Source organism: Dama dama, chromosome 24 (genome assembly GCF_033118175.1).
Source record: "Dama dama isolate Ldn47 chromosome 24, ASM3311817v1, whole genome shotgun sequence".
NCBI lineage: Eukaryota > Metazoa > Chordata > Mammalia > Artiodactyla > Cervidae > Dama > Dama dama.
The window spans coordinates 17,423,722-17,436,493 of NC_083704.1; the positions used below are offsets into that span (position 1 = coordinate 17,423,722).

The 12,772-nt window shown below is 55.5% G+C and overlaps 1 protein-coding gene across 3 annotated transcripts in view; it reads left to right on the forward strand.

The window, feature by feature from the left end:
* The first annotated feature begins 2,710 nt into the window (after positions 1–2,710).
* The window catches only part of ACVR2B (activin A receptor type 2B), a 35,123-nt gene continuing 25,061 nt past the window's right edge, over positions 2,711–12,772 (forward strand). The window contains exon 1 of one of the 3 annotated variants that reach the window (XM_061127808.1): positions 2,711–2,796. In XM_061127808.1, the coding sequence (XP_060983791.1) occupies positions 2,745–2,796 (52 nt within the window). In that variant the 5' untranslated portion in view covers positions 2,711–2,744. Of the gene's footprint in view, positions 2,797–6,861; positions 6,884–9,044; positions 9,208–12,772 lie in introns of those variants that run through there. The other 2 variants (XM_061127807.1, XM_061127809.1) reach the window with 2 other exon arrangements.

Here is a 12,772-nt window from a genome sequence, read left to right on the forward strand (position 1 = left end):
CATGGATTTCAGCTCTGCAAGAGAATCATGGGAACTCCCCATGCCAGTGAGGAGTTCAACTCCAGCCTTGCCAGTGGGGAGTTTCCGGTGGGGGGCTCTAAGGCAGAAACCACCTTAATGTGTCTTGGGAACAGAAAGTAGGTCAGTGTGTCTGGCTGATGATGGTGAGATGGTGGAGGAAGTAGGGCTGTTCATATACCAATTTGTTAGCCATCATGATAGGAAGCCATGGGAGGATTTGAAGCAAGGGAGAAATGTGAAGTGAGTCCCATTTTGAAAAGATCATTTCAACTGCTATCGAGAACATATAGCCAGGCAAGAATGAAAGAAGGTGACAAGACATGATTTTAGCTCACTGCTCTTGCAGTGGTCCACAAGTTAAGATACTGGGTGGTGATAGTCTATTTGGAAGAGAAGTGGATTGATGGTGGATGTGTTTCTGAAACTAGATTGTTGATGGACTGAATATGGGAGGAATCAAGAATTACATAAAATTTCAACTTGAACTATTGGCTGGTTATGCCATTGATTCAGACATGTACAACTGGAGGAGTAGATTTATTGGGGAATGAGGACCTCTGCTTTAGTTAGATACCTGATAGGCTGCCCAATAGAGATGTCAGGTAGGCATTTGGTTATATGAATTTGAAGTTCCCAGAGATGCCAGGGTGGAAGATGCAGATGTGTTGGCTGTTTGGACCACCCTGAGCCTTTATTGTGATACCCTACCTGGTGTGGAGTAGCAGAGAAGCAGCAACCAGTCTAATTGTTGGCACGCGGATTATGGTCGCTACCTTCCAGTAGCAAGGAAGTGACAGTTGCTTTTCTTGTCATGTGTCCATCAGTATAGCATCCTATAATCTGTAAGTGACTCCAAAGTGTGGTCACTGAGGTGTTCCTAGTACTGTGGAAACTAGGGGTGGTGGACCCTCATTTCAACTTCATTGATACACTTTCTACAAAGTGGACTTTTATGTAAGATTTCGTTTGAATGAGGTTTCTGCTATTTAAAAAATGTAGAGCATGGAAGGAATCTAGCCTACTCACATTTCCCCCTTATTTATTTAGCCTCCTCGCTTTCTGTAAAAGGAAACTGAGGCTCAGAAAAGTAAAACAACTCAGACTTCCAGGCTCCACCTCGAGCCTGGCTCCTCTCGTCCTGCTCCAAGAAAGGCTGTGGCAAATCAGGGGCAACCAGAGGACCATTTCTGTAACGAAGGATTCCACCCCGGATCCCTGAGATGTGAGGGGGCTTTCCCTCTTTAGCTGGGAGCCTCATCTGCTGCTGCTGCTGCTGCTAAGTCGCTTCAGTCGCGTCCGACTCTTTGCGACCCTATGGACAGCAGCCCACCAGGCTCCTCTGTCCCTGGGGTTCTCTAGGCAAGAATAGTGGAGTGGGTTGCCATTTCCTTCTCCATCATGACCCTCCCAAGCCCTGATTGTAGTAAGGATGGTGGAAACCAACCCAGAAAACAAGGGGATCTCAAGAAGGCATCTGGGGAGTGAAGAGGGTAGCAGAGACACCCGCTGGACAAGCTCAACTACGGGAACAATTGAGAACAGTTTTGAAGGTGCATATTAAAGCGGGGGTGGGGTGGGGTGGGGTGGAGTGGGGTGAGGGTGGGCGGGCGGAGGCTAGTTGGGTGCAGTGCTGAGAGACCATTCAGGGTTAAGGGTAGAGAGGCAAGTTGCTAGAGGCCCTTTTCCATCTGCTGCTGCTCTGCGGGGGCGGGGCTCCCACTCTCCCTCCCTGGGATGTGTCCAATTTCAAGATCCCCAGCTGTGCCTTTGTGTGTGTTTGGGGTTGGGTTGCAGACGTAAGAGACCACTTGTCATTTTAGGGAAATCAGCCTTTTTTTCTGCAGATTAGTTCGCCCATCAATACAGACACGTCTCCTGTGGTTCACTGTGACCCCCATCTCAGGTGGGGAGACGGAGGCGCAGAGGGGAATCCAGGCCAGAGTCCGGGGCGACCCAGCCTCTCCGCGGTCGCAAAGCAGCATGCATTCGGGAGCGTGGGCTCTAGAGTGCAAAGCAGGAATCACGGTGCCGCGGCCACGAGGTCCCGGGGTCCCGGGGCTAAGTGGTCCAGGACCCAATCCTGCCAGCTCGCCCTGCCACGCCCTCGGGTCGTGCAGTTTGCGCACGCCTTCCGGACCACGCCGGCCGGGGGGCGGGGCCTTCGTTTGTTGTTTATCTGGGGCCCCGCCCCCGAGGGGGGCGCGGACCACGCGGCCGGAGGGCCCGCCTCCCCTCCCCCTCCCCGCCCAGCTCGCCCGCCTCTTTGTATCCAACATCCGGGTTTCCCCGCTGGCTCGGCTCCGCGGCCGCGGCTCAGGAGCCATTTTGGACTCGGTTCAGCTCCCCTCCCCCCCACCCCTCCCCCCGTTCATGGCCCCTCCGGACTCGGCCCCTGTGCCCGGGGCCCGGGCCCAGCCCCGCCGCGCGATGCCTGAGTCGGGCGCGCCCCGGCCCGCGCCCCGCCGCCGCCCCCCGGCCCCCGCGTCGTCCCGGAGCCCGGGCCGAAGCCTGCGCCGCCCGCAGCGGCCCTGAGCCCGGCCCCGCCGTCCGGCCCTTGGAGCCTGCACGCTGCCGGGGACGAAGGCGCAGGAATCGCGCGGGGAACGAGGCCGAAGGAAGGAGCGGGAACGAGAGCGCAGCCGCCGCCGGGCCCTGCGCGCCCCGGGAGCGCCGCGCGGCCCTGCCCGCGGGCTCCGGGTGTCCGCGGGGCGGCGCCGCGGAACATGACGGCGCCCTGGGCGGCCCTCGCCCTCCTCTGGGGATCTCTGTGCGCCGGTAAGAACGGGGCGCGGCGTGGGGGGGCGCAGAAAGGGCACGCGGGGCGGCTTCGGGCGCCGCGCGGTGTTTACCAACAAAGGGCGGGCCCGCGGCCTCTTGGCCGCGCCACCTGCACCCAGCTTGCACCTCCCGGGGCGGGGACAGGGGGCGCGCAGGGCGCCCCGCTCGCTGATCTTGGTGGGGGGATGATCTTGCCTGTGCGGCGGCCTGCGGGGCTTGCGTTCGCGGAGGCGACCCCAGGGTCGGGGTTCAGGCTATATGGGCGCGTGGAACCCAGAGAGAGGGAGATGAAAATCGGAGCATGGGGAAGGTGGCCAAGGGGGGCGGGCAGATCTTATACGGACGTAGCGGGATTGTAGGTGTAGCCTCGGCTGGGGGCAGGATTGCGCGACCCTCAGAGCCACTTAGGTGTAGCGGAGCGAAGCGGGCCGCTTCACACAGCCCAGAGGAGTCTCTTGCACTCCACCCCACCACGTCTGCGTGGTGTTCCTCGGGAGGCGCGCCGTTGGCGCCAGCTCCCACCTGCGCCCGCTCTCCTTGCGGCGCCCCGGTACGCGAGGTGCGGTCACCCTGAGGAGCTGCTTTGTTTTGGGGCACCTGGAAGGAGAAGTGGGGCGAGAAGAAAAACCAACAGGTCTCTGTTCGTCCTGACCTCTGGGAAAGCACGTGGCGGGGGTGGGTGACCCTGCTAGCGTTCGGCTTGCGTGCTGGCGGCTGAGGGTGGGTGGGTGCGGGTGTATACACGCGGAGTTGCGCTGGGAGATCGCTTTTCCCCCTGGCCGGCGCACAGATTTTCCTCTTTTAGCGGTACTGGGACGCGCCCTACTCTAGTGTGCGCGCGCGGACAGGCTCCGCACTCGGCTTCGGATGACTCTGGGCAGCCCTGGGAAGCCGCGCGTCAAAGCTTCGGGGAGAAGCTCGGGACGGTCTCTTAGGCTGGTGCGCGGCAGCCGGGGAGCTGGTCCTGCGCGTCTTTGTTCCCAGCCCCCATTACACATGCAGCGCGGGTCCCCTGCCGCCCGCGGTGGCTGCAGCTTAGAGTCTGGGAAACCCGCGAAGGGCGGGGCCGGGAGTGCAGGGGCGGGGCTGGGATCCCCAGGCTGCTGCGGGGGTGGGGATCCCGGATCTCCTTATCCCCACTCCCACTCTACCGGCCTCCTTTCCGGTGTATCGTGGCTTAGCCGTCTGCACCGAAGGCAAGTAAGTTCTCCTTGTGGGGCTTGGAGCTGCGTAACTTGAATGCAGCGACTGGAAGACAGAGACCCCTTATTGGTGGATGCATGCGTGCTCAGTCATGTCCGACTCTGCGACCCGTGAACTGTAGCCCGCCAAGCTCCTCTGTGTCCATGGGATTGTCCAGGCAAGAATACTGGAGTGGGTTGCCATTTCCTCCTCCAGGGGATCTTCCCAACCTAGGGAGCCAACCTGGATCGCTTGCATTGGCAGGCGCATTCTTTACCACTAGCCACCTGGGAAGTGCCCCCTTATTGGTACTTAGGCACAATATGGAAGGGGGTCATGGATCTTTTGGAATCATTTCATGTGTCACAGAAGCAAAGTGTCGGTGGTGTTGAACCTGTTCCCTTGTCTGCCTTCGAAGTTTTGCTTTGAGATGCTTTACTCCCAAGTGGGATCTCTGAAGTGAAGAAAGACATTGGCCTCTAGAGGGAAGGGCTGCAGCTAGCCTACTTATAGGCAAACAGCGGCTCATGTGGCTGTCTCTGGATCCCTCCTGGAGGTTCTGGGCTCTTCCAAGACCAGGCCTTCAGAGGTGGCCTCTTCCCTAATTAACTCTTCTGTCCTGACCAGGCTCAGGTCCCCGCCTGATTAGGTGAGGCAGGATGGGATTGGGTCCCTGGGATTTCCATTCTCTTCCCTGGTTGAGCAGTGCTTGTACGTGTGTGCTTAGTCGCACAGTCATGTCCGACTCTTTGTGATCCCATGGACTGTAGCCTGCCAAGCTCCTCTGTCCATGGCGATTCTCTAAGCAAGAATACTAGAGTGGGTTGCCATGCCCTCCTCCAGGGGATCTTCCCAACCCAGGGATCGAACCCAGGTCTCCCTCATTGCAGATGGATTCTTTACTGTAGGAAGGTGGGAGTCACTGTGTGTTTCTTATGGTCACATCAGCTAGTCCTCTGGTGGCCACTGCCTGACCTGTGAGGAACTATGGGAGGAGCCTCCACAGACCAGGGTGGGGGCTGAGCTGGTCCTCCTGTTCCTCCATCCTCCTGGATATGCTGCCTTCAAACCCTGGGCTTGCTGTTTAGAAGTACCCTCACACCCTTGTAGAAGGAAGATCTAGGACAGCACTGTCAAACAGAGATGCAGAGGGAACCACACGGAAGACTTTAAACTTTTCTGGTAGTTTTGAAAAAGAAACAGGTGTGTCTTAGCCTCCTCAGGCCGCTGTAAGAAAATACCACAGACTGTGTGACTTACCTCTTTTCTCACAGTCTGGAGGCTGGAAGTATGAGGTCAGTATGCCAGCATGGTCAGGTTTTGGGGAGGGCTGTCTTGCTGGCTTACAGATGGCTGTATTTCACTGCATCCTCACATGGCCTTACCTGGTGCTTCTGGTGGGCGCTGTTTGTTTTTTTTTCCCTCTTCCACTAATCCCATCAAGGGGTTTTGCAAAGACACACACATCACATGCCCATCACATTGGGCATTAGAGTTTCAAGTAAGAATTTTGAGGGGACACATTCAGCCCATAACAAGGGCAAATTAGTGGTATATTTTATTTAACCTAATGTATACGCTGAAGCTGAAACTCCAATACTTTGGCCACCTCATGCGAAGAGTTGACTCATTGGAAAAGACCCTGATGCTGGGAGGGATTGGGGGCAGGAGGAGAAGGGGACGACAGAGGATGAGATGGCTGGATGGCATCACCGACTCGATGGACATGAGTTTGAGTAAACTCCGGGAGTTGGTGATGGACAGGGAGGCCTGGCGTGCTGCGATTCATGGGGTCGCAAAGAGTCGGACACGACTGAGCAGCTGAACTGAACTGAACTGAATGTATATAACACAGTCATTTCAACTTGTAGTCAGTATTAAAACAGACATTTTACATTCTTTACTGTCGTCAAAATCCACAGCATGTTTTATACTTACAGAATGTCTCAGTTCAGACTTGGTACATTTTAGATGCTCAGCAGCCTCATTTGGCTAGTGGCTACCATATTAGATGATGAAGGCCTATTCGAAAAGGCAGAATGGATGCTGCGGTCATGGTACACAGTGTTTGATATAAGATCAATGTTAGTGAGTTTTGCAAGTCTTCTGTGATCCGTGCCTGGCCAAGTGTCCTTTGGAAACAAGTCATTTGGCTCTTTCCTTGCAGCGGATATCCCAGACACACATCTGTGTATCCCCCGAGAACTCCTGACCTCTGTCTGTGTACTTGGGCTTTAGATCAGGGCCTGTGGCTTGGAGAGTATGCTGAGTGAAATGTCAGGGGCCCCTGGCTGGGGCGGAGGACCAGATTCCTGTCTGTCCCGTCAGAAAGTGCAAGCCCTGACTGCTCCATGCTGTCCTTGTGGGCAACTACTCTCCCACCCAAAGATGTGCTCCATTTCCTCGGAGGGACATGTGTATGCAGTGAGTGCAGTGATTCTCTGGCCCAGTGTGGTGGTAGCTCTCAAGGACACAGAACAGAGAGTCACGGGCCACCATACCCTTTCCCGGGGAAGCATGTCCGTGGCTTTGTACCTGCTAAGCACTCCAGGCTCTGCCCTCGCTGGCTGGCCGGGCTGCCCCTTGGGGAGGAGCGGGCACTCTCCTCAGCTCTTAGAGACGCTTCCAAGGTAGATGATGTGAGACACTCACCCAGCCTCCCAGGCTGTCCACCTGGGTGAAAACACAGGAGAGAGAACCTGATGGCCACCCACTACTCTGCAGGGTCTTCCTGGGCATCCCGATTCGCCCGGATAGCACCTGGACTTCTGGCACTTCGGCGAGGAACTTCTTTTCCAGGGAGCCGAGTGAAGCGTGCCCATGGTACACGCTGAGGATCTGATGAGTGCGTGTGAGAGTGAGTGCATACTTAGTGCACACTCACTGTTTGCACCGATGTCAGGTAACTGGCCCCCTGGATGGGGTTTTGTGAAGGCCGGACTCCCAGCCTGCCCTGCCCATTGTTTCGGGGCAGCATTGTTCTGAGGGACAGCCTGCTGTCCTTGGCGGATATGCTGCACCCGGCGGGTCCCACCTACCTGTTGTAGCCACTGCGTGAGACTTCTCCTTCACTTCTGCCTCTTGTGACCCTGCCAACTGTTCACAACCAGCCCCGGTCTCCTCCCCGCACCCTCCACCCCACCCTTTTCCTTCAGGAAGCCCTCCCTGATTGCCTGTGCCTTCAGCCTCCCACCTGGGAACTTAGGGTAGTGCCAATGAGGACCAGAGTACCCTAGATCTACTTGTAAATACTGGCCTTTTACCAGGGACTGGGGGACCTAGGTAGGCGGTAACTGAGCCAGATTCTTCTTTTGAAAATGACCCTGGACAGACAGCCCTCCGGCAGGGTCCTGGCTGGCTAGACCTCATTCTAGAGCAGAGTTTCTCAACCTTGACACTGTTGACAGTTTGGATCCCGCGATTCTTTGGTGTTTGTATAGGTGGGAAGGGGGGTGTCTTGTTCATTGTAGGGTGGTTTGCAGTATCCCTTGGCCTCTACCCTCAAAATGCAAATAGTGCTGGTAATCTGGAAAGCCAAAAATGCTTGGCCTGGAGAGGGCATAAATCACCTGATTGAGAACCTGATCTAGAATGTTCCAGATTTTAAAGGGACAGAGAGTTGTGGGAGATGGGGTTAATGGCTAATACCACCCCCCTTCCTCCCTTCCCCCAGCGGCGCGCACACACACTCACATTCACACTCTCCTCATAAGATTCAGGGCGGCAGGTTGGGTTCTAAAAGTCTGAGAGATTCCTGCTTCCGCGTCAGGGTTTGGTTCAAATTTGTGGTTCAGGAGTGCCGCTGGCCACCGTGGAGAGAATCCTGGCGTCCTTGAGTTTTCCCAGAAGTGGTTCAGGTTTCAGGGAGGCGGCGATTGCGGGTGGCCGGACCGCCTGCCCGCCGCCCCCGCCCACCTCTGAGTGCAGCGCCAGGTTCGCATCTCGCCTCGCCCGCCGGCCGGGGCCTCTGCGCCGCTCCGTGTCCGCGCGTGCACCTGGCAGCCGAAGCGGGCCCAGCGGAGCACCGGGCATGCCCTCCCCCGCGAGCCCTGCGAGCGGGCCGGCCGCCGAGCACCCTGGGGAGCCGCCGCCGCCGCCCTGGGCCTGGGGCTCCCAGGCCGTGGACACCGGGGCGGGGGCGCCGCCTCTCCCCAAAGGTATGGGGCATCTGCGCAGCTCCACCCGGGCCTGGGGAGGTGTGGTGGGCAGCGCGGCTGGAAGCCGGAGACCAGATGGGCGCTGGCCCCACGGCCCCGACCCGGGGGTTGATCTCTTCCGGCGCCTGTTGGCTGTTCTTGGCAGACTGGCAGCTCCCTGTTCCTCCTCCACTCCTCCCCCAGTGTACTCGCGGCCGGAGTCAGGAGCCTTCTGCGGGGGGGATCGCCTCTCTGATCTTGAGATCAGCAAAATACACCTTGCTGAACTGAGTACGATTACAGAGTAGGAGGAAGCAGTCCCCAAAGCTTCAGTTTCCAGTTCTCCCTGTCGCCGCTGTGTGGTGTGTGAAGTGCTTAAAGGTTTTTATTTTGTTTGTATTTATTTGTTTATATTGTTGGTGTTGAGACTTTCTGCTTCCATCTTTTGGGGTCTTCCCAAAGGGGACTTTGTTGCCATCTCAGGATTCTTTATCTTTTTTCTCTTCCCTTCCATTCTGTCACCTGTTCTTTGCTCCAGAACAGACTGCCCCTTCTTGGGCCTTTCTCCACCAAACTGTGGCCTGCCATCCCAACCCCAGAGGCACCTGGTCTTTGCGGTCCTGCCCCTGGATGCCTCGGTTGTTGGGTGGGGATGGGGGAGAAGGGAGGCCCCTGGCCTTTTCTGAGTCTGACGGTGAAATTTCTCAGTGCTCTCTCTGTCTGAGACTGTGGTAGGTGCTGGAAGCCGACTGCTAACGCAGGCTGATTGTTCTGGAGTTCCTCGGGCCTCCCCGGCCCACGATCAGTCTTGGCTTTGTGCGTTTGGACAGCTCAATGCCTTGCCCTGGTTCTCCCTGTCTAGCTGTGTGCATACATGTGCCTTTTTCAAACTCTCACAGGGACTGGCGGCCCTAAGGGAGTGTTTTCAGTCACCGCACGTGATCGCTGAGAGTGGGTGTGGGAAAGGAAGGTTGCTGCCCCAGTGGGCGGATGTGAGCCCTCCTCCTCCCGGGGTGGGGTCTGGCCTGCCACTCACTGGGATGACTGCTCTCTGGCCGGTTTCTGGGGTGGAGCTGAGGCGTTTTGTGAGGTGAGTGCATATTCTTGTTTGCAAACGTTCCTCTGCCGACTATTTCAGTTCCACTCTGACAACCAAGGAGGCTAAAATTAGTTCTGGGGAAGGAAAAGGAAGGCTGCTTGGAAACCCAAGCACTTGGCTGGAGGACGGAGGAGGCTGCTTCCTGGGGCTGGTGGCCCAGCGTTTCGGGGAAGATGTGACCAGACCAGCTGTTGTCTGTCCATCCGAGGAGAGGGAGGGGTCCCTGCTTGCCTAGGCAAGCACCAATGAAAATGGGAGGCTGACTTGGAAGCTGCTGCTCCTGAGTGTTGATGCCAGGATGTTTTCTTCTCCTGGCTGGTATAGTGGAGCACAGTGTTTGCAGGTATGAGGACAATGCCTTTTAACGTCCAGTATCACTGACAACCCTCCTTCCCCCTTTCCCCTCATTGACTCAGAAAGCACTCGTGAGTTCTCAGAGTCTTGGACTGGCAACCCTGGGTTAAGAAACCATTACTGTATTCTGTTTGAGAATTACCCTCCTGGCCAAGTTTGACATTCCCTTCAGGGCCTCAGAGGCCAGGCAGACCAGAGCCTCCCTTGAAACCGCTGACTTGGGTGGGAGTGAGTGCGTGCCTGCCTGCTGCCAGAGAGTCACGTCTGACTCTCTGTGACCCTCCAGACTGGAACCTGCCGGGCTCTTCCGTGCATGGAATTCTCCAGGTGTGTGGGTTGCCGTGCCCTCTTCCAGGGGGTCTCCTGACCCAGGGATTGAACTCAGGTCTCTTACGTCTCCTGCCTTGGCAGACAGTTCTATACCACTGGAGGGTAGGGGTTAGAGGAGAGCCGTAGGTGCTCTGAGGGCAGAAGGGAATCAGGGTTCATGCGCTCTGGAGCTTAGCAAATAGAGGGGCAGAGGACTCAGGTGAGTTCTGGTTTCCCTTCCCGCCTGGCTGGTGCCTCCTGTGCAGCCCCCGCCCCGACCTGAGAGTGAGTCCTGCAGGGCTCCGTGGGGGAGGCGAGCCGGCCCAGTGCGGTCCTGCCTCCCCTCCCGGAAAAGCCCCTCCCAAACCTCCACTCATCCTCAGGTCCCCTGGTGGGCCACCTGGGGTGTAGTTGATAGTAATAGTCACTTTGGCTGTAATTTCTTGGCCCATTTAAAATTTTTGTTAATTTTTAGTTTTATAAGTAACACATATGGATTCAGTTGCAGAAATTTAGATATTACATGGGAAACCATGGTCTCTCTTGCCAGCTTTGTCTGCCCTCTGAATCTTCCTCCAGAAATGAGCCTTCTCAGGTTGGTGGAGTTGGACCTGTATATCTATAGAAGTATTAGACTTAGAGAAAGACAGAAAGCTGTTTTTTCTTTTCTTTTTAACCTAAAATGGTATTACTCTTTTTCAAACATTTAACTGAAGTATAAATTATGTGTAGGATAGTGTAATTATCATAAGTGACAACTTGAGGAATTTTCACAAACTGAATATGCTGAGGTCATCAGCCGCCAGATGGAGATGCTTGCCCCTTCCCCACCGAGCCCTTTCTCCATTCCAGTCTTGACCCCTAAATCCTGGAGGGTAACCACTGCCCTTTTTTAATAGCATATGTTAGTTTGGCCTGTCATTGTGCTTTGAAGTGAAGGGAAGTGAAAATCGCTCAGTCGTGTACAACTCTTTGCCACCCCATGGACTATATACAGTCCATGGAATTCTCCTGGCCAGAATACTGGAGTGGGTAGCCTTTCCCTTCTCCAGGGGATCTTCCCCACCAAAGGATCGAACCCAGGTCTCCCTCATTGTGGACGTATTCTTATCAGCTGAGCCACAAGGGAAGCTGTTTTTGTGCTTTAAACGGATGTGATCTTGCAGGGTGAGCTGTTTTGTGTCCCCATCTTTTGCTCACCGTGTTTCGTAACTTGCATCCACATTGTCACATCTCATGGTTTTGGTGGTATTTTTTTTTTTTTTCCCCCACCGCACGGTGTGCAGGATCTTAGTTCCCCTGGCCAGGGATTGAATCTGTGTCCCCTGCAGTCTTAACCACTGGACCACCAGGGGAGTCCCTGTGATGGCTTCTTAAGCTCAGAGACTTGTTCTGGCAGTCTTTTTCAGTGTATATGGATCTACCTCAGTCTTTTTAATAGTGTGAAGTTTCAGAGTTCAGAGATAAGCTGTGTTTTGTCTGGTCTCCTATTGATGGACTTTCTGATTGCTCGCAGTTTATGCAGGTTGTTTGCTAAGGGTTGATGATAAGAAGAGAGAGTTCGGAGTCCCAGGGCATGTATGTTGTGAATTTTAATACAGATACTGAGAAATGATTACACGTGGTTATACTGTGTGGTGGTGGTGTGTATGTGTGTTTGTGTCCCTGTGTAATGGTAGGTTATAGAGCTTGGAAATCGCCCACCTCATGACGGGTGCCCGGACAGGAAGGATGCCCACTTCCTCTGACCTGATGTCTGAGGAGATCCAGAGAGGCCGCTCCCCACGTCTGAGTTACTGTGCCGACAGCGGGGTGGCAGTGGACTAACCAGGAGACAGTTCGGGTTTGGGGTGGATGTGCACGTGTGTGTGTGTGTGTGTGTGTGTGTGCGCGCGCTCATCAGTCAGGCTGCATGCTGCCTCCACCCCCAGAGAGACAGAGGCTCTCGCTGAAGGTTGTGGGGGGCAGGCTCTCCTGGTGCACCCCATGCGTTTGACAAGCTCTGGGCGTGGCAGGATCCTGGTGTCACGTGTGGAGATAATGGAGGTAGGGGTGATGGGAGAAGCTTGTAGAAGAATGGTTCCGGGGTCTGGTGAGAGGCTTTTCGCAGCAGAAGGGGCCGCGGTGAGCTTCAGCTCCTGGATGAGTGTGCTCCTTGTTGCCTTGCTCCCTCTTCCGCCCTGACTGAAGAATTCAGGAGGGCAGGTTGAGATGGCGTGTTCTCCAGAGCCCCTGCTTTCCCACTTCCTTGCCCACCATGCGCTTGTTCTCTCACTGCAGTTTCCCTGGGATTCCTTTTCTGAGCCCACTTGTCAGGCCCAGTTTGTGGAGCTGGGTGGCAGTGGGTTAAGGGTACGGTTTCTAGCGTGAGTGGCGTCCCAGCCAGCTTTTCCACGTTGCACAGGTGATGGGCGCTGTCTGGGTCGTAATCTGCTTGGGCTGCTGTACCACAGAATGCCACCGACTCGGGGGCTTCAGTAACAGAAATTAATTTTCACAGCTCTGGAGGCTTGAAGTGAAAGACCAAGGTTTTGTCAGGATTGGTTCCTGGTGAGCCCTGGCTCCTTGGCATACAGAGCGCTACCTTCTTGCTTGTCCTCACACAGCCTTCTCTCTGGGTGTGTCTCTTCCTCCTCTTATAAGGACAGCAGTCCTATTAGAGCCCCACCCATGTGGCCTTGACTGACCTTAATTACCTCTTCAGAGACCTTATTTCCTAGTATAGTCATCTTGCCGGTTATGAATTTGAGGGCAAGGAGATGCAGTTCAATTCGCAAGAGTCTAAGATAATGAAGTTGGTTGAAAGGGGATTGTTTTCCCTTGACTTACCCTTTGGAAGCAAGTTAACTTTCTTCAGGACTCTGCTTTGGGGTCAGTGTTCTTGATGAACACT